Below are 26,579 nucleotides of genomic sequence, written 5' to 3' on the forward strand. Positions count from 1 at the left end.
TTTTTTTTTTTTTTTTTTTTTAACCACAATTCAAAATTTTAAAAAGGGAGGCTGAGAGTACAGCTCGATGGAGAACATTTGCCTAGAACGTGTGAGCCTCTGGGTTTGGTCACCACCACCTCACACGAAAAAATAAAAAGAAAACAAGAAGCCCCAAGGCCCCTGATTGTTGGCACAACCTGCTCCCAGCCTGGGTGCTCTCTCCCACCCCCATCTTCACCTTGAGAATTCCTGTACATCCTTCATGACCTGATTTAAGCATCTTCCACCTCCTAGAGAAGCTGTCCCTAACCTTCAGACTGAGTGAGTCCATGTTATGGTCTCCTGCAGCATCCTGCCACCTCTTTGTGTACTCAAAATGATTTTACCTTGATGTTTAGTGCATGTGACTATTAATGTCGCCTCATTCTGCACTGTCCTGTGTAGCAGCCACCCACCACTGCAGTCACGGAGCTTCCAAACATGGCAAGTTCCGAGATGTGCTATGCTTGTAAAATACACTGGATTTCAAAGACAGTATGAAAGAAAGTGAAATCACAATAATTTAAAAATGTTGATGCTGGGGAATGATATTGGCCCAATTATACTGTCATAATGGGTGCATATATGAATATATAACAACAAATCCTATCAGTATATATACAATTAATATACTAATGAAAAAGGAAAGACCCACCTTAAACCACAAAAAAATAAGTAAATAAAAATAAAAATGTGGATTACTTGTTGGAATGCTACTATTCTAAATATATTTGGCTAAAAATGTATTATTAAAACAATTCCTGGGGCTGAGGTTGTGGCTCAGAGGTTGAGCGCTTGCCTAGCAAGCATGAGGCACTGGGTTCGATCCTTGGCACCATGTAAAAATAAAATAAAGGGGGCTGGAGATTTAGCTTAGTTGGTAGAGTGCTTGCCTCACATGCATAAAGCCCTGGGTTCAATCCCCAGCACTCCAAAAAAAAACCAAAATAAAATAAAGACATAAAAAAAAAAATTCCACTTTTTTTTTTCTTTTATTAAAGTGGCTAGGAGAAAGCTTTAAATAACCTATGTGGCTTGAGTCTAGTCTGTGGACACTGCTGCTGCATGAGGGCAGGGCTAGCTGCTTTGCTCATTGCTGTTATCTTTGGTTTCCGGTCTGGGACCTGGATGAATAAGCATCTCTTGAATGCGTGAGTAAACGGCCAGCCATCCCTGAGCACTTCTCTGACCCCAGGTAAGAATGTTGACTACCTTCCTTCAGCCCCTGCCTCGTTGAGTCCTCATCAGTGCCCACACAGTAGTAGTATTCTGGTCTTTCTGCTCTCAAGGCATGGCCTCAGCCTGTCCAGAAGCCGAGAGATCCGAGGTCTTCATTGCTTTGAGGCTGCAGGCTCAGCAACATGGCCAATCTTAGTCTGTGGCCTCACTGGGTCCCAGGACCTCACTTCCTCTGCAGTTGTACTTGCTGTGTGAAGCTGAACTGATCAGAGTAACAGCAGCTGCTTTTATGGAGTACCTACTATGTGCCAGCCCTGGGCAATCTCCTTCACACGTTATCATATTTCACTCTCACAGCAATTTAGGTAGTTCCCACTATAATTATCCTCAGATATAGGTAAGAAAAACAAGGCTCAGATAAGTAACTTGCCCAAGAGCATACAGCTAATAAAGTGACTGAGTCAGGATATGAAATAAAGTCTGCTGGATTCCAAAGCCAGTAACCTTGACATCTGTTATCAATAAGCTGTATAAGTACTCTGAAGACAAAGGTTAGGTCCTTTTACATCAGATAAGAATTTGTCCAGGGCTATAAAACTGGGAAGAGGCAAGATTTTAACTTGGGTTTCTCTTTAACTCCAAAGCTCATGTCTGCTCTCTTGACCATGCCTCTTAGCAATGTTAGCCTCAGGGCTGGTGGCCTCACCTTGATCCTTTCTTTGAATCTCTATTGGCACAGGTGTTCCTTCCCATTTTGTGGGTTGCTGATTCCCTCTCTCTAGAAATGTCACAATCTTCAGGCTGTTACCATAACTAGGGCAGTTGCTGGGCAAGGTGCCCATCGTAATCCTGGTAGACACCTCTCTGCCACTGCAACTCTCCACAGCATCAAGACTAAAGGTTCTGGTGAACTTCAGAAACTGTTTCTACTTGGGTGGCACATGGGGCAGGTTTCCCGCTGATGAAATATCTTACACCCTAGTGAAATCTGAGGAAGATGGTATAAAACAGGACAGGTGATTCCACTGCAAAGGCAAGTGTCTGGAAAGTGTAAGGGACAGGTTACTGTCTTGGGAACAATGTCTTTCAAGGGCAGTGACTGTCAACTGCTCACCAGGGGACATCTGCAATGTCTAGAGACATTTGTGGGTATCTCCATGGGAGGGGGAGGGTTCTACTTGTATTGAGTTGGTAGAAGACAGGGATGCTGCTAAATGTTCTACGAGACACAGGACAGCCTCCTATGAGAATTATCCAGCCACAGGCATCAATAGTGCAAGGTTGAGAAACCCTGTTCTAGAGCAACCTTTAGTCACCACTTGCCCTCCTCCAGCACGGTGGGCTCTTGAGCTGAGCTGGAGAGGCACTTAGCACGGGGGCTTTGATGGGGTGAGTATGTGCTAGAGGGAGGAGTAAAGACAGGTAAGGTCAGGTCATGCATCTATCCTTGTAATGTTTCCTTTGGCTATTACGAAATACAGATTCTTCCCAAAGTCTATAGGGCCTGGTAGCGCCTAGCCCTGGCCTACCTCCCAGGCCACTTTTTGCCTTTCCCCCAGTCACTCCTCTGGCTGAGTTTCTTTTCTTTATGGTGCTGGGGATAGAACCCAGGGCCTTGTGCACTGAGCTACACTTATATTCCCACTTTATTTGTCTATACCATAGAAAATGGCATGAGACTAAAAAGCACTTTTTTTTTCTTTTTTTACAGGGATTGAACCCCAGGGCACTTAACCAGTAAGCCACATCTCCAGCACTTTTAACATTTTTTTTTTTTTTTTTTTTAAACANGAGACAGGGTCTCACTAAGTTGTTTGGAGCCTCACTAAGTTGCTAAGGCTGGCTTTGAACCTGCAATCCTCCTGCCTCAGCCTCCTGAGCTGCTAGGATTACAGGCATTGCCACCACAACTGGCCTAAAAAGTACTTCTGCCCATGATGGCAGCTCGGGGCTCCCCCTGCCTCAGCATGTCACTCCTATGACATTTCTCTGTACTTCTTGATGATGCCAGATGCATACAAACTGGAAACTCACATTCACATCCAGGAAACGGAGATACTCGCGGCCAAATGAGCCTTCAGGGAGGCTCTGGAGCTTGCCCAGGTCCAGGGTGGACAGTGAGATCCTGGGACGCTCCCTGAAAGGCAGAAAGCAAGACCGGATATTAGGAGGTACCAGCAAAGGCAGGTGAAAGGCCCAGTTAGAGTAAACTTTGGTTGGGGGTGAGGATTTAACCACAGCATTTAACCACAGCAGGGCAGCATTTAACCACAGCACTAAAGGAGAATCTACTTGCCAGGCCAGTTTGGGGACTGAGGAGACTACCACAAACCAAGGACATAGGAAGATAGACTACATATGTACTAAAGGGGAAGGGTACAGCTAGCACATGTTTTGTGAGCTTAATGAAGGTACGGAGTCCTGTGGCTGAGCTGGTCTGAGCTGCCACCTTGTACAACCCAAAGGTGGTCATACTACACACACATATATATCAGTGGTGCCCCTGGAGTTGGGCAGTGCCCAGCCTGTGCAATGTCCATGGTCAGGGTATCAAGAAGAGATCCCTAAAAGAACAGGGCTGATAAAATATGACTCTAGAAAAGTCAGGATCCCTAGAGAACTATCGCTTCTTGGCCTTTTGGCTAAGATATGTGCAGGATACCTAGAGAATGACTTCAAGTCCCCAGGTAGAGCTGGGACCTACTGTAGGATCTGGGCACCCTCTGGATCCTTCCTCATCTGGTCCCTGAGGACCTTCAGGGTCCAGCATCCTGTGGTCTCCCCAAGAACTGCAATCATGTCTGAAATGACAGAGAAGGGCACAGATAGGGAACGTGATCTTAGGTAAGTTACTCGACTTGGTCTTATCCTTGGTTTTCTACACTATAAAACAGAGATAATATCTGCCTCTTAGTTATAATAATCCATTTTAAATGAGCTTAGCATATCACCTAGCACACAGCTTAGACTCAATATATCTATGATTTATTTTATGTTATTAATCTTCTGGGGTGGCTTTGGTTAGCACAGTGCTCTAAAGACTTTATAAATCATTTCACATTCATTATCACAAAAGAATATCATGTCTGCATTGACTGGTACAGACTCTGGTATGTGTCTGAGACCAGCTACGATCTATTTAGGTGAACTTACACAAATTGCTTCACACTAAGCCTCAGAATCCTAATTTGTAAAGTGTAGATTACACCTTTCATAGAGGGTTAATGTGAGAAATCCAGAAAAATCATGTTATATAAAATATTTAGCACAGTGCTTAAGGAGCAGTTGTCATTATTATTCTCAGTAAGAGTGATAGTACTTTCTAGAACTTAAAAATCCTGGAAAGGACACTATAGGATCTTTTTTTTTTTTTAAGTATTTATTTTTTAGTTGTAGTTGAACACAATACCTTTATTTATTTTTATTTTATTTTATTTTTAAAAAGAGAGAGAGAATTTTTAAAAAATATTTATTTCTTAGTTTTCAGCAGACACAACATCTTTGTTTGTATGTGGTGCTGAGGATCGAACCCAGGCCGCACTCATGCCAGGTGAGCTCGCTACCTACCGCTTGAGCCACATCCCCAGCCCCCTTTATTTATTTTTATGCGGTGCTGAGGATAGAACCCAGAGCACGCACATGCTAGGCGAGTGCTCTACCGCTGAGCTGAGCCACAACCCTGGCCCCAACTATAGGATCTTAAGAACTGTCTAGCAGCCAAGTGTGGTGGTCCACTTCTGTAACACCAGTGATTCAGGAGGTTGAGGCAGGAGAATCACAAGTTTGAGGCCTGACCCTGTCTCAAAATAAATAAAAGGGCTGAGGATATAGCTCAATGGTAGAGTACCCCTGGATTCAATCCCCAGTACCACTTAAACAAAAAGTGTTCTAGGGGCCAGGGAGACTTGGCCCTTCAAGAACAGCATCTGAGCCAGATGCGGTGGTATATGCCTGTAGTCGCAGCAGTTTGGGAGGCTGAGGTAAGAGGATCGCAAGTTCAAAGCCAGCCTTGGCAAAAGCAAGGCACTAAGTAACTCAGTGAGACCCTGTCTCTAAATAAAAGATACAAAATAAGGCTGGTGATGTGGCTCAGTAGTCAAGTGCCCCTGAGTTCAATCCCTGGTACCCACCCCCCACAAAAAATAAATAAATAAAGCAGCATCTGGTTGGAAATTGCCTCGCCTGCCACACCTGTTATAGAGGCCAGGAAACTCCAATTCCTCCTCCAGAAATGAGCCCTGAGCAGCCTCCTGATTCCTCCTGGGCCCAGGGACCCTCATCTGCAGGCCTCCATGGCTGGGTGCCAAGTAATTTGGTCTTTAGCCATGCCTGCACTCCTTACCAGAGGCGATCTTCCTTATGCACTGGTGAGCATAGCCCCTTTCCTGTGCCCTGGTCCATCCTATAGAATAACCCCTGGATTGTGATCATAAACATTTTGTTTACCTTCTCCCCATTGCAACCCTGGGCACCATGAGGAGGGGCTATGCCCACCAGGGTGCCTGTGGTGGGGAGGGGGCACAGTGGTTAGTCAGCCTGTGTAGGGCCATCTGGGCTTTTACACAGGCTGGTCAGAGACCCTGGACAGCTTCTGATGAGTTAGCTTGTAGAAATTGCCCAGGGCCCTGCAAATGTCAGCAGCAGTACTGATGTATAAGTTAGTGAGCCGCCACCATAGTAGGCATTTGAGCAGAGTTAGGAAGCAGAGGGGGTGAGATGGTATATCTTCAAAGAGAGGTCACTTCTAGAGATGATGCCTCTGTGGCCTAGGGGGGCCTCCCAGGTTAGGCCCAGCTGATGGAGGATGAAGTGGGTGATGGGTGGGTGTGGCCAGCCTGGCAGAGGAGACAAATATGACAACAATGTGACAAATGCCATGCTAGAGAAGGTCAGGGGTCATAGTTTGGCACAACTGGAGCAGAGAAGAGGCTCTTCTCAGGGATATTTGCCAGGCAGGTGTGGGAGGAGGTGAGCTCCCAGGCCATACCATGGGACATGTATATCCATGCTCCCCAGTGTTCTCTGTAGTTCTCCACTGTCCTTTCAGATCAGTCCTCCCCTGTGCCTGTCTCTCTGTCCCTTGTCCCACGTTGCCCAGTTCCTGGAACCAAATCTTGAGGAGGCCTGAGTTCCTCAGACCTCCAGATTCTGGGCCTTTTACTTAAGAACTCTGTCCAGGGGAACTGGACGCATAGGAAATAAAAAGCAGCAAGATAAATACTACTTGAATCTTCAACCAAGATGGTGTTTTCTATAAGTGCTGAGAAGGTTATAATTGGAAAGCCAGAATTCTCTTAGTTGCCTAGTCCTGAAGTTGGGTGCAGTTCAGTGGTACAGTACAAGTAGGAGGCTCTGGGTTCGGTTCCCAGTAATGGGGGGCTGTTTAGGGATGGGAATATAGCTGAAAGGTAGATCCCCCCCCCCCCCCCCCGCAAAAAAAATTCTAATTATACAGCCAGCAGACATTTATTGAGATTTGCTGAGTATTTACTATGTGTCAGGCACTATTCTAAATGCTGCAGATTCCGTGCATTCATGTTGTTCGACCTCATAAAATTTACTTTCTAGCAAGAATGTTGTTATTATCTACTTAGTATGAGGGATTGGAACCCAGGGGCGCTTAAGCCACATCATCGGCCCGCTTTTATTTTAATTTTGGAAACAGAACCTCGCTAAGTTGCTGAGGCTGGCTTTGAACTTGAGATCCTCTTACTTTAGCCTCCCGAGCACCAGGGATTAAAGGCGTACGCCACAGCGCCCGGCTCTAGCGGGAATGTTATAATGTGACAGGTGCTTTTAAATTCTTTAGCCCAGGGGTTCTAAACACAGATGGATGACAGAATCTCCGGGAATTTTAAAAGATACATGATCAGACTCTGCACCCCTCTTTTTATCCCTCCCCGCCCCCTGCCTGGCAGATTTGGATTCAAAGAGTTTAGGCAGAAACCAGGCATCTGGTTTTTATAAATGTTTCTGGTGATTATGAGGTGAAGCAAGGTTTGGGTACCCCGACCCGGTCTATTCTCCAGGCACCCAGGAAAAAGGAGGCTTTGAGGTGGGGACCTGCCCAGGCTTCCAGGGCAAGGGCACCCCGACCTCTCGCTGCCGGGACAGAGCGCCCAGCACGCGCGGCCTTACCGTGGCGGTACGGGTCGTAGAGCGCCATTCCCGCCGAGCCCGCGGCGAGCAGCGCCTTCTGCAGCGGGGAGGTGGGGATGTGGTCCGGGTAGAGCCGGCTGGCGCCATGGCTCCTGGCCCGGAAGGGCACATCTGCCGGGAAAGCAAAAGGCAGAGGTCAGACGAGCTCTGCGCCTGCACGTTCCTCCCGCCTCGGCCTGAGACCCAGCGCCACTTGCCTGCAGCCGGCCGGGTACTGCTGGAGAGCTGACGCAGGGGGAGCAGAGCCCGACACAGCAGCGTCGCCATGGCAGCGGGCGTCCACCGAAGGGCGGGCAGGGCAAGGCCGACGCTCTAAACTTCTCTGGGAACGGAGTGCCAGAGAGGTCAAAAACTAAGCTGCCTACGGCCTCTCGAGGGGAAACATCGTGGAACCGATAGGAAAGGGACCTAGCTAAGTATGAGAGGGAAACTCACGCACTTTATCTACCAGCAGTTTTCACTGATATAAGTTGCTCCCCGTTTCCCGCAACCCCAGAAAATTTCTCCAAAAAGACCTAATCCCGCTAGTTTTACAATTCTCTACCGGACCCTATTTCCTCCTCTCCCTCAGGTTTTCCCCGAGGACAATAAGATAAGAACCTCTTCCGGCCAGGAAACATGGCGACGCCTATTGTAAGGACCACATTTGGGAAAGAACCGTACGACATTTCCGTTTGAATCCCAGCTTTTCCGAGAACCCGGGGCGCCAGGGGTGCGGGGGGCGTGGACTGTGGTCATGGGTCTGGCGCGGTTGAACGGGCTCTTCGCCGCCTATAAGCCCCCGGGGCTAAAGTGGCTGCACCTGCGGGATACTGTAGAGCAGCAGCTTCTGAAGGGTGAGTGCTTCGAACCCACCCACTATCCTGTTGAGGTTCTTTTAGGAGTCCCTCTCTGCTTCTTTCTATCCTTCCTGCAAAATAAAGTCATGTGACTGTTCTCCTGGGCAGAGCACTTTCCTATTCATCTGTTCTTATTCTCCACTATTTTCAGATGGGGAAATGCAGTATTGTATGTTGTCACACGGTGCATAATTAGAGTCAGGATTTGAACCCAAGTTGTCTTAACTGCTGCTATTTTGTGCTTATTTTCTGTCTTCTACATCATTTACTTCCCTGTCCCCTTCTCTTGCAGTTGTTCTGACAGAACTGGCAAGACATTTGTCTTTTTTCAGGTCTCAATGCCCCGAAGCCATCTGTTCCTGAACAGCGTGTTCGCTTCTTGTTGGGCCCCATGGAAGGCAATGAAGAGGAGCTGGCCCTCACAGCCACCAGTGTGCCCACCCTCACCAACCACAGGCTTGGTAAGGTAGATTCAGGCTGGATCTTGGTTAATACTTACCAGAAAATCCCTGACCTCCGTCAGTATCCCAGTGCTCAGATTCCTGGCCCAGGTCCTTGAAGTATTAGACCAGGGATTGGCAAACTTTCCTGGAAAGGGCCAGATTCTAAATATTGTAGGCTTTTCAGGCATGTGGTTTCTGTTGCAACTGTTCAGCTCTACCATTTCAGCACAAAACGGCACAAGACACTGTGGGAAAGAATGATTCTTTAAGATTGTCATGCAAAAAAGTCAGCTGTGTGTGTACCTGTAGACCCAGTGACTTAGGAGACTGGGGCAGAAGGGTCATTTGAGTCCAGGAGTTCCAGGCCAACCTGGGCAACATAGCAAGACCCCCATCTCTTAAAAACAACAGCAACAAAAGGACCCCCACAGGCTTGAGGATTTGGCCTATGGACTGTGTTTTACTGACTCTTTTATTATTCTAGGACTCCTGATATGAATTGAGACCTATAGGTAGAATTCTTAAGTAGGGGTTTGGGACTTCTCAAAAAGAGTGACTTTTTTTTTTTTTTTTTAGTACTGGGAATTGAACCCAGAGACTCGTACATGCTAGGTAAGCACTCTACCACTAAGTTATGTTTTAATTTTTAACTTATTTTAAATTTTAAACATGGTCTCTCAAAGTTGCCCAGGCCAGCCTTAAGCTTGCCATCCTTCTGCCTCTGCCTCTTGAGTAACTAGGATTACAGGTATGTGCCACTGTGCCTGGCAAGACTGACTTTTTAATCAGTAAAGTGGCTCAACAACAGAACTGTTTGCAGAAGCTGCCCTTGAACTTGCAGTCCTCCTGCCTTAGCCTCCAGAGTTGCTGGGATTACAGTGTGTACCATAGCCCCTGGCATGCCCAGTCCTCTTGAAGTCTCTCACTGGAAGACTGGTGAAAGGAAGAGTAAGAAACCTCTTGGGTTGTCCTTTCTCTGAGCCCTAAAGAACTAAGAAAATAGTTCTAGATCCCAGATTCCATGGAAAAAAGCCCGAGAGTATAGCCTGATCCTGATTTGAGGTACCATTCAAGGAATGAGGTCAGCATGCAGTGCAGAGTTATCCTGGAGGCTGGATTAATTGAGGAAATGGACCTTGCTGTTTTTTTCCAGTGTGTGGGCCAGCATTCACCAGCCTGAAGATTGGTGTGGGACATCGGCTGGATATCCAGTCTTCTGGGGTACTTGGTAGGTTGTGGGCAGCTTGAGGGTACAGTGATATGGTCTTAGGGAAGGACCAGGGAGTTACCATGAGCCCAGTGCTCTTCACACCACTGCCTCTTCCCCTGATTCCTGCCCTGAGTCTCTGATCAGCTGGGGAATTGATTGGTAGGATGGAGGGAGTCACAAGAGGGAATCACAATTGCTTACTTTTATCAAGTGATTCTACCATGTGACATGACTCAAGACCTTTAATGTACATTTATTCACCACAATAACCTTACTTATTAGGTAGATTCTTTATAGTTTTATGATTAAAGAAAGTAAGAATTCAAGAGCTTGGGTGGCTTGGCTGGGTTCTGTGGCTAGTGAATGCCCCTGGTCCTGAGAGGGAACACCATCATCTCATCATGGGGCAGCCAGGCATGTGACTCTGGCCAGTGTCTAAGTATTGCCAGAGCTGGGCCCACAAAGCCCTGAGTCATAAGCTGTTTGTGTCCCCAAGGTCAGGTGTTGGTCTTAGTTCCTCAGCCTCAATGGCAATGGTCCCCTTGTCTTGCTTCTTGGAATATGGGAAGGCAGACATGATCTCATCTATCTTCCCTGCTCACCCTCTCCAAGAGTGAATGTGGGTTGTTCTCTCCTTCAGCCAGAGAAACAAGCAGACTGAGAGAGACACATGAAGTGGCCACAAAGGCCCCCATTTGTTGGGCCCTTACTTTGTGCCAATGAGCTTCCTGTGCACTGCCTTCTTCCATCTGCATGACACTCTCAGACATTGGACAGGATGCTTCTCTCTATTTTACCGATGCAGAGCTCAAGTCCCAAAGAAATTAAAAGTTACACTCAGAGACAACCAATATTTGATTACAAATCTATGGGTCTAGGCCACCCACAAAGTCTCTTATTTCTAAGTAGATAGAATCCCCTGAGAAACTTGCTAAGGACCCCAGACCCCTTCTCCACCTTGTGACAGATTCAGTACATATGGGCAAGGCCTAGAAATTGGTATCTTGAAGTATACCCAAAACTCACTCACTTCCTGCAGAGGAGGTTCTCTTTGCCACCTTGCTGGCTTGGGAAGCTTGGGAGTATTCTAATGGCAGCAGCTGGGGTGGGAATTTCCGGGGGGAATAGGAGGGAGATGCCAGGCATGAGATGAGACTGACTGCCTTTCAGTGCTTGGCGTGGGACGTGGACGAAGACTCCTCACCGACATGTATGATGCTCACCTCACCAAGGTAAGGGAACCAGTACAGCTTGCTTATCCCTTGGTCCTTTCCTGGGGATCACTAGCAATATTCTTTTCTTTTCTTTTTTCTTTTTTTTAAGAGAGAGAGAATTTTAATATTTTTTAGTTTTCAGCGGACACAACATCTTTGTTTGTATGTGGTGCTGAGGATCGAACCCGGGCCACACGCATGCCAGGCGAGCGCGCTACCACTTGAGCCATATCCCCAGCCCACTAGCATGTGGAAGATACCATAGGGAACACCCAGGCCATCAGCAAACTTTTTTTATAATCATGTACTAGGAGAGACTGATATTGTGATGGTGACCAGTGGTGTTACTACGTGCCGACTGCTCCGCTCAACACTATACATACATTGCCATGGGGATCCCTCACCACTACCTGTAAGGTGGAATCTGTGGCTAATCCAGTTTTACAGATGAGAGACTGATTCTCACAGAGGGGACATACATATAGGGTCCCAAACTTTTTTTAAAAAAAAGTTTCCTGTGGTGCTAGGGATTAAATCCAAGGCCTTGTATGTGCTAGGCAAGTGCCCTACCACAGAACTACCTCCCCAGCCCCACGAAGTCTTTAAGGCTTTAAGAACTGAAATTGTAACCTTCATTTGTCCCATACCAGAGCCTGGTCATGACACCATTTCATTCTTTCCCCAAGACTGAGAAGTGGCTGTCATCATCAAGTCCTCAAGGAGCTTCCTGTCCAAGGTGGGGCTGTGGACTCTGGTCCCATAATGTACATGCAGATTTACATGTTAGGGGACCTTGTCTTAATGTTAAAGAGCATAGATTCTGGAGTCATATGACTCCAGTTCAAAACCCAGCTTCAGGGCTGGGGATGTGGCTCAGTGGTAGAGGGCTTGCCCAGATGCATGCCCAGGGTTTGATCCCCAGCACTGCAAAAAATAAACAACTTCTATTTCTTTGCCAGCCATGTGTCCTTGGGTGGATGTCTTAACATCTGTGTACCTGTTTCCTCATCTTTAAAAAGGGAATGAGAATAATATTTCCTCTGCAGGTATATTAGCCAAGGTTTTCTAGAGGAACAGAATCAACAGGAAGTATAATTGTAAAAAGGGACTTATTAGGTTGCCTTATGTGACCAGAAGCTGGAGAGGCCACAATGGCTGTCTGCAGGCCAGAGAGCTGGGAGAACCAGTAGCTGCACAGTCCAAGAGGCTGAAGCCCGAGAACAAGAGAGATCAATGGTGCTACCCTAGCCTGAGACCTAAGCCTTCTGGAGAATCACTGTCTTCTTTGGAAGAGTGAAGAAGTGAAACAATTACCAAGTTGATACTTCTGCAAGGGAGGAAGCCAGAATTTGGTGAAATAGAGATATTTGTTGTTGCTAACCTACATTTTTAAAAGAAGATTCATGTGTTAATTATATAACTGAAAAATAAGGTAAAAAAGAACATTAAATGCCAATCATCTGATATATTCAGATGATTGCAGCAGCAATCAAGAACCTGTTCAAGAAGAAGCGAGCTTATGTCTGCTGTTGCTTCTTTGTTCTTCCAACTTTTATTCTATCCAAGCCATCATCCTATTGGTTGGTGCTGGCCACGCTTAGTGAGTGTCTCCATTGCAGTTGGCTATCTTACATGTCAGTCATTCCTAGGCATACCCTCATTGACACACCCATAATCTTAATCCTTGGCATCTCTTTTTTTAAATTTATTTTTTAGTTATAGTTGGGACATAATGCCTTTATTTTATTCATTTATTTCTATATGGTACTGAGGGTCAGACCCAGGGCCTTGCACATTCTAGGCAAGCACTCTACTGCTGAGCCACAACCCCAGCCCTCCTTGACATCTATTAATCCAATCAAGTTGACAATGCAAATTAACCATTACAGCAGGGTTACTTTGAAGATTAAACTAATGACCACATGTAAATGCTGAGCCTAGCCCCTCGCACATCGTATATGCTCAGTAAATTCACTGTTATCACCAACTCTGCCCTCATCACTGCCTTCACTCTTTTTTCTTGCTGGACTTTGATTGAACCCTGAGCACTCTACCATTGAGCTCCGTATGGAAGAGGCAGTTAGCTGTGCAGAGTTGGAAGAAGGGGCCCTCCTGAGATCAGGGTGGCAGGAGGACTTGACATGACTGTGGAAAGCCTTGTTACCCTGGAGGGTAAAGAGCAGCTAACGGCATGCTGAGAGTCACTCATTGTTGGGTGGCTGGGTGGAGAAATGGAGAGGTGTGGGGTCGTTGCAGGGTGACGATCGGCACTCTTTGCTGGTGGGCTGGTTTAACATCACCATGAGATTGGCCCTGTCATGGTCCCCAGGTCACAGAAGAGAATTGGGGCATAAAGAGCAAGAGAGCTGCCCAAGCCCCGTAGCAGAGCTAGCACCCTTCCCTAGGGTCAGGGGCTGTACATGGGAGCTCCCTGAGCAGGACCCAAGGACCCCCACCCCAGCCTCAGCTTTCCTCTTCCTCTGCACCAGAGCTTGGAGTGGGAATTCTGATTGGATCTTCTTCCTGCCTCACAGGATTATACAGTGCGTGGTCTTCTAGGCAAAGCCACAGACGACTTCCATGAGGATGGACGACTGGTGGAGAAGACCACATATGGTAAGAGCCTGGGGTGGGTGGGAGCGGTGGCTGCCACTGCCCTCCACGTTGGCTTCGCAGTGAGCCCGTGTTCTGAGACATTCCATGGGATCTATTGCATGTTCATTGGAAGAGGATTTTGAGTACCAGGCACTGGGGGAAAATGGTGAATCAGATGGGGGTCCCCAGCCTAGCACATGGATCCCACCTCTTCTGTAAAGGATAGAAAACATGAGGCAAAGCAACACTATATATTTGTACACATAAATATGTGTCAATGTCCAAAAAAACGCCTGGAAACAATTACCAAGTTGATACTTCTGCAAGGGAGGAAGCCAGAATTTGGTGAAATAGAGAGAGAGATTTGTTGTTGCTAACCTACATTTTTAAAAGAAGATTCATGTGTTAATTATATAACTGAAAAATAAGGTAAAAAAGAACATTAAATGCTAAGAAAGAGAGCCAACAGGAAGAAGCCACAGGATCCAGGAGGGTCTTCCTGGAAAACGAGAATCAAAGAGGGGGAGGAGGCAGTCGTAGGTACATTCCAGGTAAGATGACAGGCAGTGTGAGGACAGCCAGGTCAAGAAGGCAGGGCCCTTCCAGGCTGGCAAACCTTCTGTCCTCACACCTGGTTCTAGAGCTCTGGCCCTTGCTACCAGAAGTTGATACTCACCCCAGCTGGGCCCTAGGCTCCAGGCCAACTGGCAGTTTGTGAAAGTCTCCAGGCTGCTATAGTCACTTGGTGGGACCAGGTGTCAGAGCCATTCCCAGGTTGGTTTTTTTTTTTTTTTTTTTGCTTCTGTTTTTGTTTTGGTGGCACTGGGGATTGAATCCAGGGGCAGTCTACCACTGACTGAATCTCCAGCCCATTTTTTTTGTTTTTCCCATATTTTTGAAAATTTTATTTCTTCTTTTTAGATATACATAACAGTAAAGTGTATTTAAAAAAAAATTAGTTGTAGATGGACACAGTACCTTTTTATAAAAAATGTGGTGCTAAGGTTAGAACCCAGTGCCTCTCATGTGCTAGGCAAGCACTCTGCCATACTGAACTACAACCCCAACTCTAGTAAAGCGTATTTTGACATATTATACGTGCATGAAGTATAACTTATTAGGATCCCATTCTTGTGGTTGTACATGGTGTGGAGTTTCACTGGTCGTATATTCATAGGAAAGTGATGTCCAATTCATTCTACTGTTTTTCCCATTCCCATTCCCCTTTTCTTCCTTTATTTCCTTTTGTCTAATCTAATGAACTTCTATTCTTCCCTCCCCTCTCCAGCCATTTTTATTTTTCATTCTGAGACAGGGTCTTGGTCAATTGCTGAGGATGGCCTTGAACCTAGAATCTTCCTGTTTCAGCCTCCCAAGAAGCTGGCACCACCACTCCAAGCTCCACTCTCACTCTTTACTTCCTGTTTCTACATTTGGGCAGGTAGCACCCTCCTCCAAGGGTCCCTGGCATGGAAAACCCCAGGCCAGGGCATAAGGGATGTGACTTAGGATATTCGGTGAGTCACATTAGGTCTTTGACCCTCCATTTCCAAAAGATGTTCTTTTTTTTTAATTTTAATTTTTATTTTTTATTTATTTATTTTTTTAGGGTAGATGGATACAACACAATGCCTTTATTTTTATGTGGTGCTGAGGATCAAACCTGGGTCCCGCCCGTGCTAGGCGAGCGCTCTACTGCTGAACCACAATCCCAGCCCCAAGAAGATGTTCTTAAGCTGAGTCTGGATGGCCTTAGGGAATCTGTGGGCCCCTGGAAAATATCCTCAAAATTTTCTGGGTTGGGGCTATGGCTGAGTGGTAGAGCACCTACCTCACATATGTGAGGCACTGGGTTCGATCCTCAACACCACGTGAAAATAAATAAATAAAGATATTGTGTCCATCTACAACTAAAAATATATATATATATATATAAAGTTCCTGTGTCTTTGCTAAGAAGAGGGTGCAGAGCTTTCATGAAGACTTTACTCAGAGGACATTCACTCCCTGGAACCCTTCTCTGGCTGATTTTAAGGATGGAGTTGGTTTGGAGGAAAGGAGCTTGCCAGTTTGCTGTCGCTTCTCCTCAATGGGTACCTGTGTACTGACACCCCACAACTGCGTTTTGCAGATCATGTGACTAGAGAGAAGCTGGACCGGATTCTGGCTGTTATCCAAGGCTCCCATCAGAAGGCCCTGGTGATGTAAGTGGGGTCCTGGGGAGGTGCTGGAACAACAGGAAGTGCCTGCAGAGCTCTCTGGGCTCTGCCTGCCCTGGACAGATTCCAAGGATCCTGTTTTTACAACTCAAAACTAAATGGAACTACCCGTTCCTCTCAGGGCATGCAGAAGTGTTTCTGCCAGGTCTTGTTCTGGCCACTGGGGAAATAAATAAATAAATAAATAAATAAATAAATAAATAAATAAAATAATAATAAATCACCACCAACAAAACATAAAACACCTGGGTGTGGTGGTACACACCTGTAATCCCAGCACTCAGGAGAAAAAGGCAGGAAGATCAAAAGTTCCAGGCCAGCCTCAGCAATTTAGCAAGACTCTGTGTCAAAATAAAAAGGGCTCGGGATATAGCTCACTGGTATAGCTCTTGCCCAGCATGTGCCAGGTTCTGAGTTCAATTCCCAGTACCATAAAAAATAAAATAGAAGCAGGATGGACAGGATGATGTGGGCACAAAGAGAGAAGAGTCTGGGAAAATATCCTGGGCCACTGGGGGTTGGGACAGGGAGGAGGAACCCATATTAGGCATGTTGTGGGTTACTTGGGTTGAGTGTGCAGTGCCTGCAGGATGATCAGGCTGAGATGCTGGAGCATAGGGCCCCACACTCTCAGCCTGGGTCACCAGTGAGTCCAGGGAACATGGGCAGAGGCTGCCTTTGGTGATTGAAGGGGACCAAATAAAGGAGGCTGCTCCAAAGGTGGCTGGAGAGTAGGGGGTAGGTGGGGAGCATAGAGCAAGTGAGAGGAAGCACCTTCCATGTTGGGGCAGGAGCTGGCTGCACCTCCACCCACACTACCCCCTGCTCCCCAGGTACTCTAACCTAGACCTGCAGTCCCAGGAGGCCTATGAGATGGCCACAAGAGGTGTGATCCGGCCCATGAACAAGTCCCCGATGTTGATCACTGGCATCCGGTGCCTCCATTTTGCACCTCCAGAGTTCCTCTTAGGTAAGCTGCCTTAAGAAGTTGGAGCTCCTGTGGAATGCTCTGGCAGGAGCCTGCCTCTCAGGCTCAGCCAAGGCAAGCACATGCCAACCCTGATCTCTGCTGATTAAGGCTTCAGGGGCCAATTTCCTTCCCGCTCTGACCCAGACTTACCTGAACCCAGTGCAGCCCTGACTCCTGCCAAGTCAGCCTTTGAAGTCAGAACTGAACAGGCAGAGGTTCCAGAACAATCTCCATTGCTCTGGGCCCCTCCGACATCGCTGTCGTTTCCCCGGTCCTGCCCAGCTCAGGATCTTTGTTCCTTCTATGACTGCTAGTCATGTGAACAAGGGCTTTTCTTTTTTGGTACTGGAGCTTTACTCCAGGGCCACTTTACCACTGAGTCATATCCCCAGTCCTTTATATTTTTTGTATTTTATATTTTTTGAGTCAAAGTCTTGCTGAGTTGCTGAGGCTTGAACTTGCAATCCTCCTGCCTCAGCCTCCCTAGTTGTTGTGATTACAGGTGTGTACCACCATGCCAGGCTAACCAAGGCTTTTCTTGAGCACTGATCAAGACTCTGAATGCTAAGCACCATGTATAAATGATCTCTTTAGTCTTTATTATAATTCCTGTTTACAAATGAAGAAATGAGGTCTTGGAGTAAAACTTCTCAAATTCTCACCTGCCCCTTGGTTACCTGGGGGATTTCTTAAAAGGCAGGTTCCAACCCAGCAGTGCAGGTGGGGTCTTGGATCCTACATGTCTAACAAACTCTTAGGGGTCCCCATAGGACTGCATTCTGCACAGCAAGGCCTAGAAAGCTGAAGTGTTTTGCCAAGGCTATTACACTGTTGAGGCATCCAGACGCCAGAGGCGATTCCTGACCTCAGTGTCCATCCATGTCCCCGGCAGAGGTGCAGTGTATGCACGAGACACAGCAGCAGCTGCGCAAGCTGGTGCATGAGATCGGCCTGGAGCTGAAGACCACTGCTGTCTGCTCCCAAGTGCGGCGCACACGGGACGGCTTCTTCACACTGGATGATGCCCTCCTGAGGACTCACTGGGACCTACACAGCATCCAGGATGCCATCCAGGCTGCAGCGCCCCGGGTGGCAGCCGAGCTGGAAAAGAACCTGAAGCCAAGGTTGGGCACCCAGGAGCTCCCCAGTCCCGGCCCATCCTGGAACTCCGAAGGCCTGAGCTCTGCCTTGGAGGCAGGGAGCTGTGCAGGGCATTGATAGGCCAGGCCGTTGGCGGGGCAGTGGGCGCCATAGCATAAAGGCTCAGTATTCATGAGCCAGAACCAGTGAGTGTGAGGAATTGAGAATAAGAGAAGCTCTTCTACGTGGACACAAAACTGAGTCTGTAATAGGAAAGATTAGTGGGCTTAACCCAATTGAAAAGGAAAAAACTCTGTATGGAGAAAGAGATGATAAACAAATGACAGACTAATAAAAAAATTTGCAGTATCTTTAACTAGGAACAGCGTCCACAGGCTATATACACACACACCTGTGCTTTTTTTTTTTTTTTTCCTTTTTGTGGTTGAGCCAGGGCCTTCAGCATGCTGGACAAGTGCTTTACCACTGAGCTACATTCCCAGCCCAATCTATACCACATAAAGAACAATCAACAGTAAGAACAAAATGACAAGAAAATTGATATGGAAAAAAGAACACACACAATATGGTGATCATTTCATGTCATTTAGTATTCTTTTACAAATATTTTTCCAAAAACAGTTGAGCAATGATTTGAACTGTGTGTGTATCAAAAGTAATCTAAGGGGCTGGGGCTGTAGCTCAGTGGTTGCCTAACGTGTGTGTGGCCCTGGGTTTCACCCCCAGCACTGAAAAACAAAAACCAAAAATCCAAGAAGCTAGTACACCAGAAATGGCCTTCAGCCTCCCTATTAAGAAAATGAGAGGACTCTACTTGTCTCTCATAGTGGGAGAATTAATTAAAAGATAATAGGCCAGGCTGGAGATATAGCTCAGTTGATAGAGTGCTTGCCTCACATGTACAAGGCTCTGGGTTCAATCCCCAGCACCACACACACAAGGAAAAAAAAAAAAAAGTAATATGCTGTATTGGTGATGGGGCAAGAAAATGGGCCATCTGTGAAACTGTGCTCTCTTAGGAGTAATTGGTAGTGTGTATCAAAATTTAATCCTTCTGCCCTATGATCAAGCCACCATCAGGATTCTGTCCTCCTACATGATTAGAGACATTTATATACAGACAACTGTCGTGGCTGTGTTTTAACAGTAAAAAGTGCAGGAGGTGGCAAATGCCTATAGTCCCAGCAGCTCAGGAGGCTGAAGCAGTTCAAGGCCAGCCTCAGCAACTTAGCAAGGCCCTGTTTCAAAATCAAAAAGGGTGGAGGGCTGGGGATATAGCTAGCTCAGTTGGTAGAGTGCTTGTCTTGCATGCACAAGGCCCTGGGTTCTATCCCCAGCACCACAAAAAACAAAGTGGGGCTGGGGATGTGGTACAGTGGTTAAGCACCCCTGGGTTCAATCCCTGGTACTGGGGGGAAAAATGCAATGTAATTAATCCCTAGCAAGGGACTAGATAAATACACATGGCATAAAAGGCACAAAAGACTCTATTCCAATGTCCTGAAGGAAGTCAGAAAAAAACATTTTTCCTTTCAGTTTTATTTCTCTAGGCTCTAGACACTCTGGCCCCACATGTACTTTTTTTTTTTTTAAAGAGAGAGAGGGCTGGGGATGTGGCTCAAGCAGTAGCGCGCTCGCCTGGCATGCATGCAGTCCGGGTTCGATCCTCAGCACCACATACAAAGATGTTGTGTCCGCCAATAACTAAAAAATAAATATTAAAAAATTCTCTCTCTCTCTTTAAAAAAAAAAAAGAGAGAATTTTAATATTTTTTTTAGTTTTTTCGGCGGACACAACACTTTGTTTGTATGTGGTGCTGAGGATCGAACCCGGGCGCTACCGCTTGAGCCACATCCCCAGCACCCCCACATGTACTTTTTAAAATATTTTAGTTGCAGATGAACACAGTACCTTTATCTTATTTATTTATTTTTATGCGATGCTGCGGATTGAACCTAGTGCCTCACACATGCTAGGCAAGTGCTCTAGCCACACCCCAGCGGCCCGGCCCCCCCCCCCCCCCCGCATGTACTTTTTTTTCCCACTCTAGTGGGAATTGAACCAAGAGCCTCACAAACACTACCTCTGAGTTACACCCCCAGCCCTTTTTNTTTATTTTGAGGCAGGGTCTTTTTATATATATATTTTTTTTTTTTATTTTATTTATTTATTTATTTTGGTTGTAGTTGGACACAATACCTTTATTTCACTTATTTATTTTTATGTGGTGCTGAGGATCGAACCCAGAGTCTGGCCCATGCAAGGCGAGAGCTCTACCACTGAGCCACCACCGCAGCCCTTTCTTTTCTTTCTTTCTTTTTTTTTTTTTTTAATATTTTTAGTTTTAGGTGGATATAATATCTTTATTTTATTTTTATGTGGTGCCGAGGATCAAACCCAGAGCTTCACACATGCTAGGCGAGCATTCTACAACTTGAGCCACTACCCCAGTCCTTTAGGCAGGGTCTTTCTAAATTGCCCAGGCTGATCTCAAATTTTTAATCCTGCCTCAGCTCCTAAGTAGCTGGGATTATAGGCATGCACTGCAACACCTGGCTTTTCTTTTCTTTTTTTTTCCCTTCCTCTTTGGCAGGGTTGTCTTTTCTATTATGTTTATTTCCCCTTGGGCTGCTTTGATTCTGAGGCAAGCACTGGAGTATCTCTTGTCTATATTGTCACCTGTGGAAACTGAGGCCCCACCACCATGACCCCTTTACCTACTCAAACAACCTGCAACTCTGAGCAGGGCTGAGCAGCTCTGGCTCAGCAGGTTTCTGGCCTTAAAAGTTCAGCTTCCTCATCCATGAAATGAGAATAATGATTTTGCCCATCTTGTTGTGGGAACAAATGAAGGTGGGTTTCCAGTGCTTCTCCCAGTGTCAGGCCTTCCCTCTACCTTTTGTCTTCTTGCACAAAGATCTGCCAGCTGAATACCTGACAAACAGGAACCTTAGCCAGGTGAGCAATCACCAGTCACAAGTCCTGCTGTTGGTGTGCACATTTGATTTGATGAAATTGGCCCTTTACCTTTGTGACCACTTCCTAAAGGTCCCTAACTCAATGGTTAATGAGGAAAACACCAAATAGACTCCAGTGGCAGGGCATTCTATGAAATACCCGGACAAGGTCAAAAACAAGGAAAGTCTTAAGAAACTGCCACAGCTAAGATTTGCCTAGAGATTGGATGACTGAGTAAGTATCTCCTGGGTGGGATCCAGGAACAGAGAAAGGACAGTTGGAGGAAATAAGCAATTGAAATAAACTATACATTTTGGTTAATCGTGATGTAGAAATAAGGGTTCATTAATAAGCTTATTATACTAATAATGTAAGATGATAATACCATAATATAGGGCATGATGCCAAGTATGTAGGAATCCTGTTGTCCTCTGAGTTTTCTCTGCAAATAACTGTTTAAAAAAAAAAAAAACAGGCTTAGTGGCTCTTACCTGTAATCCCAGTGACTCAAGAGGCCGAGGCAGTAGGAAAACAAATTCAAAGCCAGCCTCAGCAACTTAGCAAGGCCCTGAGTAACTTGGTGGGACCCTCAAAATAAAAAAATAAGGGCTGGGGATGTGGCTCAAGCGGTAGCGCACTCGCCTGGCATGCGTGCGGCCCGGGTTCGATCCTCAGCACCACATACAAAGATATTGTGTCCGACGAAAACTAAAAAATAAATATTAAAAAAAAATTTCTCGGGGCTGGGAATGTGGCTCAAGTGGTAGCGCGCTCGTCTGGCATGCGTGCGGCCCGGGTTCGATCCTCAGCACCACATACCAACAAAGATGTTGTGTCTGCCGATAACTAAAAAAATAAATAAATATTAAAAAAAAAAAAATTTCTCTCTCTCTCCCTCTCTCTCTCTCTTTAAAAAAAAATAAAAAAGGAATGGGGATGGGGGAACTCGGTGGTTAAGTGCCCCTGAGTCCAATTCCCAGTCCAAAAAAAAGTCTCTGGCACTGTGGATGTAGTGTAGCATGGTATGCTTGATACCTTGGGTTCAGTGCCCAGCAGCACCTCCATCCCCCTGCAAAAAAAAAAAAAGTCTAGTGAAAAACCTGGAAATATCTTTGAAAATCCAATTCTAGAACTGGAGATAAAGCTTAGTGGTAGAGTACTTGCCTAGCATCCATGAGGCTCTGGGTTCAGTTCCCAACACTGGCCCCAAAAGACAAATCCTAGTCCCAACCCGTAGATTCTAATGCAGGTCTGAGGTGGGGCCCAGGCACCTGCGTTTTTAGCAGTTTCTTCATGTGACTACAATGCTAGTTCTTTAAGAAAGTGTGCTCCATTAGAGGCCAACAAGCAGCTGTCTTTTTCTTCTGATGTTTGGGATTGACAAGAGTCCCACAAACGGAATGATTTCAACCATAAAAACTTACTGTCTTACTTCTGGAGTCTGAAAGCCTAAGACCAAAATGTCTGTAGGGTTGGCTCCTTCTGAGGCTGAGGGAGAGCCAGTACCATGCTGCTGCCTCCCTTCTGGTGGTTTGCTGGCAATCTTTGGTGTACTTTGGCTTGCAGAAGCATCCACCAATTTCTGCCTTCAACTTCATATGGTGTTATCCATCCAAATCTGTCTTCAAATTCTCCCCCTTTATGAGAACACCAGTCACATGTGAGGTTCACCTTGCTCTATTATGGCCTCCTCCTAACTAAGTGCATCCACAATCACCCAGTTTCCGTATTAGGTGGCATTCTGAGGTACTGGGGTTTAGGACTTCATTCAGATTTGAAGGTGGTTTAGACCCAGCAGCTGGGCCGGCTTAGTGCTTCTCAGCACATTGTCCCATGACCAGAAAATTCCCCAGAGGTCAGGGCAGACCACCTACTCCTCTGCCTACACCCAGCCACCATGGCAGCAGTGGGCTGCTGCAGTAGACCAGCTGCCGTGATGCTGTGGTTATTAGAGTCCCCTTAAGAATTGATGGGATGGCCAGGCACAGTGGCACATTCCTGCAATCCCAGCGGCTCAGGAGGCTAAGGTAGAATTGCAAGGTTGAGGCCAGCCTCAGCAACATAGCAAGAGGTTTTTTGTTGTTGTTTTTGTTTTGTTTTGTTTTAAGTGCTGGGTATGTAGCTCAGTGGTAGAGCGCCCCTGGGTTCAATCCCTGGACTAAAAAAAAAAAAAAAACTAAAATTAAAAAATGGGCTAGCTAAGGTCAGCATTGTTCACAGCACTCTGGTTTCAGGCTGTGATGAGGCAGGGCCCAAGGCACACTGGTCTAGCTGCTGAGACTCAGGGTGGGCAGATCTAACTCTCCCTTTCACCAAGCAGCTCCCCTTCCCTTGCCTAAATAAAAATGTAAACTGTTTGCACTTTAAGAAGATAATCTTGATCTCATTTTAGAATTTACAAGTTGAGCATTTGGTTTTGGATTATAAAGCTAGGGAAAGTATCTCTCAGGAGTCAGGAAAGAGGGCTTTGTCTATTTCATTTATAAGAGCCATGCAGAGCCATGCCCTGGGTTCCTGGGATAGTGCTGAGCATTAGGAGGCTTCTTCAGAGAAACAGGATCAGTGGCAGTTTCTTTAAGGAAATAGCTTAGAAGGGGGTTGGGGATTTAGCTTGGTGGCAGAGTGCTTGCCTAGCACGCACAGGGCCCTGGGTTCGGTCCTCAGCCCTGGGGAAAAAAAAAAATAGCTTGGATGATTCTGGAGCCTGGCAAGTCCTAAATGTGCAGGGTAGGCCAATAGGCTGGTGACACTGGGAAGTTGAAGTTGTGGTTAGATTCTTAGGATAGTCTTCAGACAGACCATTTTTCTCTTCTGGCCTTGAAATAGGTTGGATGAGACCAGCCCACATTATGGAGGTTTTACTTGCTTTACCAAAAGTCTACTAGATTGAATGTTAATCTCATCTAGAAAATACTGTCACAGAAACATCTGGATGGGTATTTGAGCAAGGATACTGGAGATGGGATCTTTGGCTTGGAAATGATAGAAATGAGACCAGCCAAGTTTGGGGAGCACACACAGGCAAGAGTTTGGGCTCCAGCCAAGTGGAGTAATTGGCACTTCAGCTGAAGGGTGACAGCACTGACCAATGGACCAGGGTGCTCTCTAAAAAAAGGGAGATGCAAGGTTTTATTGATTTGCTTGGGTGGGCTAATGTCTGGTCATTTTCCACAGGCCAGAGGCATAGTTCCAAAAGATGCTTCCTGTGAGGGATTCGAAACACTGAGTAATCACAAGCAACTTGTCCCCGGAACTGTTGAGTTACTCTTGGGACTGACTCGATCATCCTGCGATGGGGCTGAAAGAGCAGAGGGTGGGGCAGAAGGAGAAGACAAATCAGCTCCAAAGGGCAAGTGACATGTCCACGTGCAGGGTAGACTCTACCCTGCAAGTTAAGGCAGCAAATTATGAAAACAGAGATGCCATTTCCGTCACCTATCAGACACCTGCAGGCCCAAGAGTCAATGTTTTCAGCAAAATCGGCCTCCAAGTCCCTCTGCAAATTAACCTAGGCAACCCTGTCATCACAACCCACACATCAGAGTTGTGACCTACAGCAAAGCCAATGGGAGACTACTATATTGCCCAGCTGTATGATTTTAGTGGGGGAGGGGGGTGGGGGGAGTGCTAGGTGTTGAACCTAGGCATCTGGCCTGCTTGGCAAATGTTCCACTGCTGAGCCACATCCCCAGCCCCCCAGCTTAGCGCTTTTTAAATTGACCGTGAGTGAAGCTGGAGGGCTTAAGTGTTTCTTGGTAGCAATTTCATCCTTCTGTGGTTTTAAATGGTTTCATGATGGGTTTGTTGAATGAACACAGAGGCAGGAAGAGAAAAACATGCCATGCCTCAAAGGATAATAGTTCACTTCACCTGGGGTTTTATTTTATTGTCTCAGCCTTTTTATATATATATATATATATTTTTTTTAGTTGTTGATGGACCTTTGTTTATTCATTTATTTATATGTGGTGCTCACAATCAAACCCAGTGCCTCACTCAAGCTAGGCAAGTGCTCTACCGCAGAGCCACATCCCCAGCCCCTGTCCCAGCCTTTTGTCTCACTGTGGTGGTCCCTCACTATCTCAGTGTGGCCCAGCCAACTTAACACATAAGAACTCCCAGCACAGAATATTTAGGACTGTGATGCATGCTCCCTGAATACGGGGGCCTGTGGATGGAGCTCCCGGGTTTCTCATTGGTGAGTCGGGGTTTCCTTACCTATCAATAGTTATCTGTCCCATATAGGTAACAAAACCAGCCGAGGCCACAAGGAAAAAACAGAAGGCTTGCCATGTGCCAGGAACTAGCAGTTAATGTACTTTTTTTTTGGTGGTGGTATTGAGGATTGAACCTAGAGGTGCTTTGCCATTGAGCTACATTCCCAGCATTTTTATTTTTTATTTAGAGACAGGGTCTTGCTAAGTTGCCTAGGCTGGACTTGGACTTGTGATCTTCCTGCCTCAACCTCCTGAGTGGCTGGAATTACAGGTGTGTCCCACCATGCCTGGCTATCCATTTCTTTTAAGGAGAGGCATAGAGAGGACAAATGACATGTCCAAGGACACCCAGTGCTATGGTCCAAATGTTTGAGTTTTCCTCAGATTCCCTCCTATGTTGAAATCCTAACCCTGATGTTGACTCAGATGTCCCTGAGCAGTGAAGCCTCCGGAGGGAAAGGAGTGGATGCAAACCCGGTTGAGACATAGGACAGTGGGGACGAATGGGACATTGGAGTAGGGAATCTCATCATTGACCTGGACACCGACCTGGGAAAGGACCAGCAGAAACTGGAAATGTCTGGCTCATAGGAGGTGGGGATGCCAGCTCCCAATGCTGTGGCCACACGACCAGACAGCGTCAAGTTGTGGCCCCAGTGCCAGGTCCTCAAGGGAAGGAAGGCAAATCAAAATCCAAAAGGAATAAGAGTGAAAAGACACTAGCAAACCCACTCAGGGACTTCCTGTTCACTCCAAGTGAGGGGGCAGCTATCAAGAAAGAGGTGCAGGGGCGCTCGGGAGGTGGTGCCAGTGCAGGAGGCCTGGTTGCTGCTATTGCTCCCAAGGGCTCAGAGAAGGCCGGTAAGGCATCCCGCAGTGTAGCCGGCTCCAAAAAGGAGAGGAGACAGCTCGTCTAAGAGCAAGAAGGAGAGAAGCCAAGGAGTGGGGACTTGTTCAGAAAAGGATCCTGGGGTCCTCCAGCCGGTTCCCTTGGGAGGACGGGGTGGTCAGTGTGATGGAAGTACAGGAGCTGTGGAGCCACTTGGGAGTATAGCTGTTGAGCCTGGGGCAGCGCTCAATCCTTTGGGAACTAAACCAGAGCCAGAGGAAGGGGAGAATGAGTGTGGCCCGCTAAGGAAAGTCAAGTCTGAAAAGGTAAGAGGTGGCCGGATCTGGCTGCCCACTGCAGTCAAAACTGCCCTGGACTAACTGCCAAATGCTGTGTGCACTCTGTTGGAGGCTTATTAGTTTGTAGGTAATGACCAATTACAAGGTCAGAGCAGCTGGTAATGATAATGTGGTTTTGTTCCAAATTAGAGGATTCCCTATAGGCTCATTTACAGCAAGCCCGGACATTTTGGAATAGGATATCTGTTCTTAGAATTCTACTTGGTAGAATGAATTTTCTCACACCTTGTTATTGATCCATCTTGGACACTTGTTGCTAGAGGCT

The 26,579-nt window shown here is 46.5% G+C and overlaps 2 protein-coding genes across 4 annotated transcripts in view; one reads left to right on the forward strand and one right to left on the reverse strand.

The window, feature by feature from the left end:
* The window catches only part of Coq4 (coenzyme Q4), an 11,558-nt gene extending 3,868 nt beyond the window's left edge, over window positions 1-7,690 (reverse strand). The window contains exons 1-4 of the mRNA XM_015497520.2: window positions 7,557-7,690; window positions 7,339-7,470; window positions 3,905-4,001; window positions 3,235-3,337 (exon numbers count right to left, since the gene is read on the reverse strand). Of these exons, the coding sequence (XP_015353006.1) occupies window positions 3,235-3,337; window positions 3,905-4,001; window positions 7,339-7,470; window positions 7,557-7,626 (402 nt within the window). The 5' untranslated portion in view covers window positions 7,627-7,690. The remainder of the gene's footprint in view (window positions 1-3,234; window positions 3,338-3,904; window positions 4,002-7,338; window positions 7,471-7,556) is intronic.
* On the forward strand, window positions 7,640-18,312 carry Trub2 (TruB pseudouridine synthase family member 2). Of its 3 annotated transcripts, XM_048812964.1 has the most exons (10): window positions 7,640-7,775; window positions 7,931-8,195; window positions 8,531-8,659; window positions 9,218-9,253; window positions 9,795-9,869; window positions 11,022-11,083; window positions 13,600-13,681; window positions 15,792-15,864; window positions 16,713-16,849; window positions 17,742-18,312. In XM_048812964.1, the coding sequence occupies exons 2-10, from the start codon at window positions 8,096-8,098 to the stop codon at window positions 18,065-18,067; spliced, it is 1,020 nt and encodes a 339-aa protein (XP_048668921.1). In that variant the 5' UTR covers window positions 7,640-7,775; window positions 7,931-8,095; the 3' UTR covers window positions 18,068-18,312. The 3 variants fall into 3 exon arrangements, with proteins under 3 accessions (XP_048668921.1, XP_015353003.1, XP_015353005.1); XM_015497517.2 differs by lacking the exon at window positions 9,218-9,253; XM_015497519.2 differs by lacking the exons at window positions 9,218-9,253; window positions 16,713-16,849.
* Window positions 18,313-26,579: the final 8,267 nt, after the last annotated feature.

The sequence above is a fragment of the Marmota marmota genome, unplaced genomic scaffold (assembly GCF_001458135.2).
Source record: "Marmota marmota marmota unplaced genomic scaffold, marMar, whole genome shotgun sequence".
NCBI classification, from domain to species: domain Eukaryota; kingdom Metazoa; phylum Chordata; class Mammalia; order Rodentia; family Sciuridae; genus Marmota; species Marmota marmota.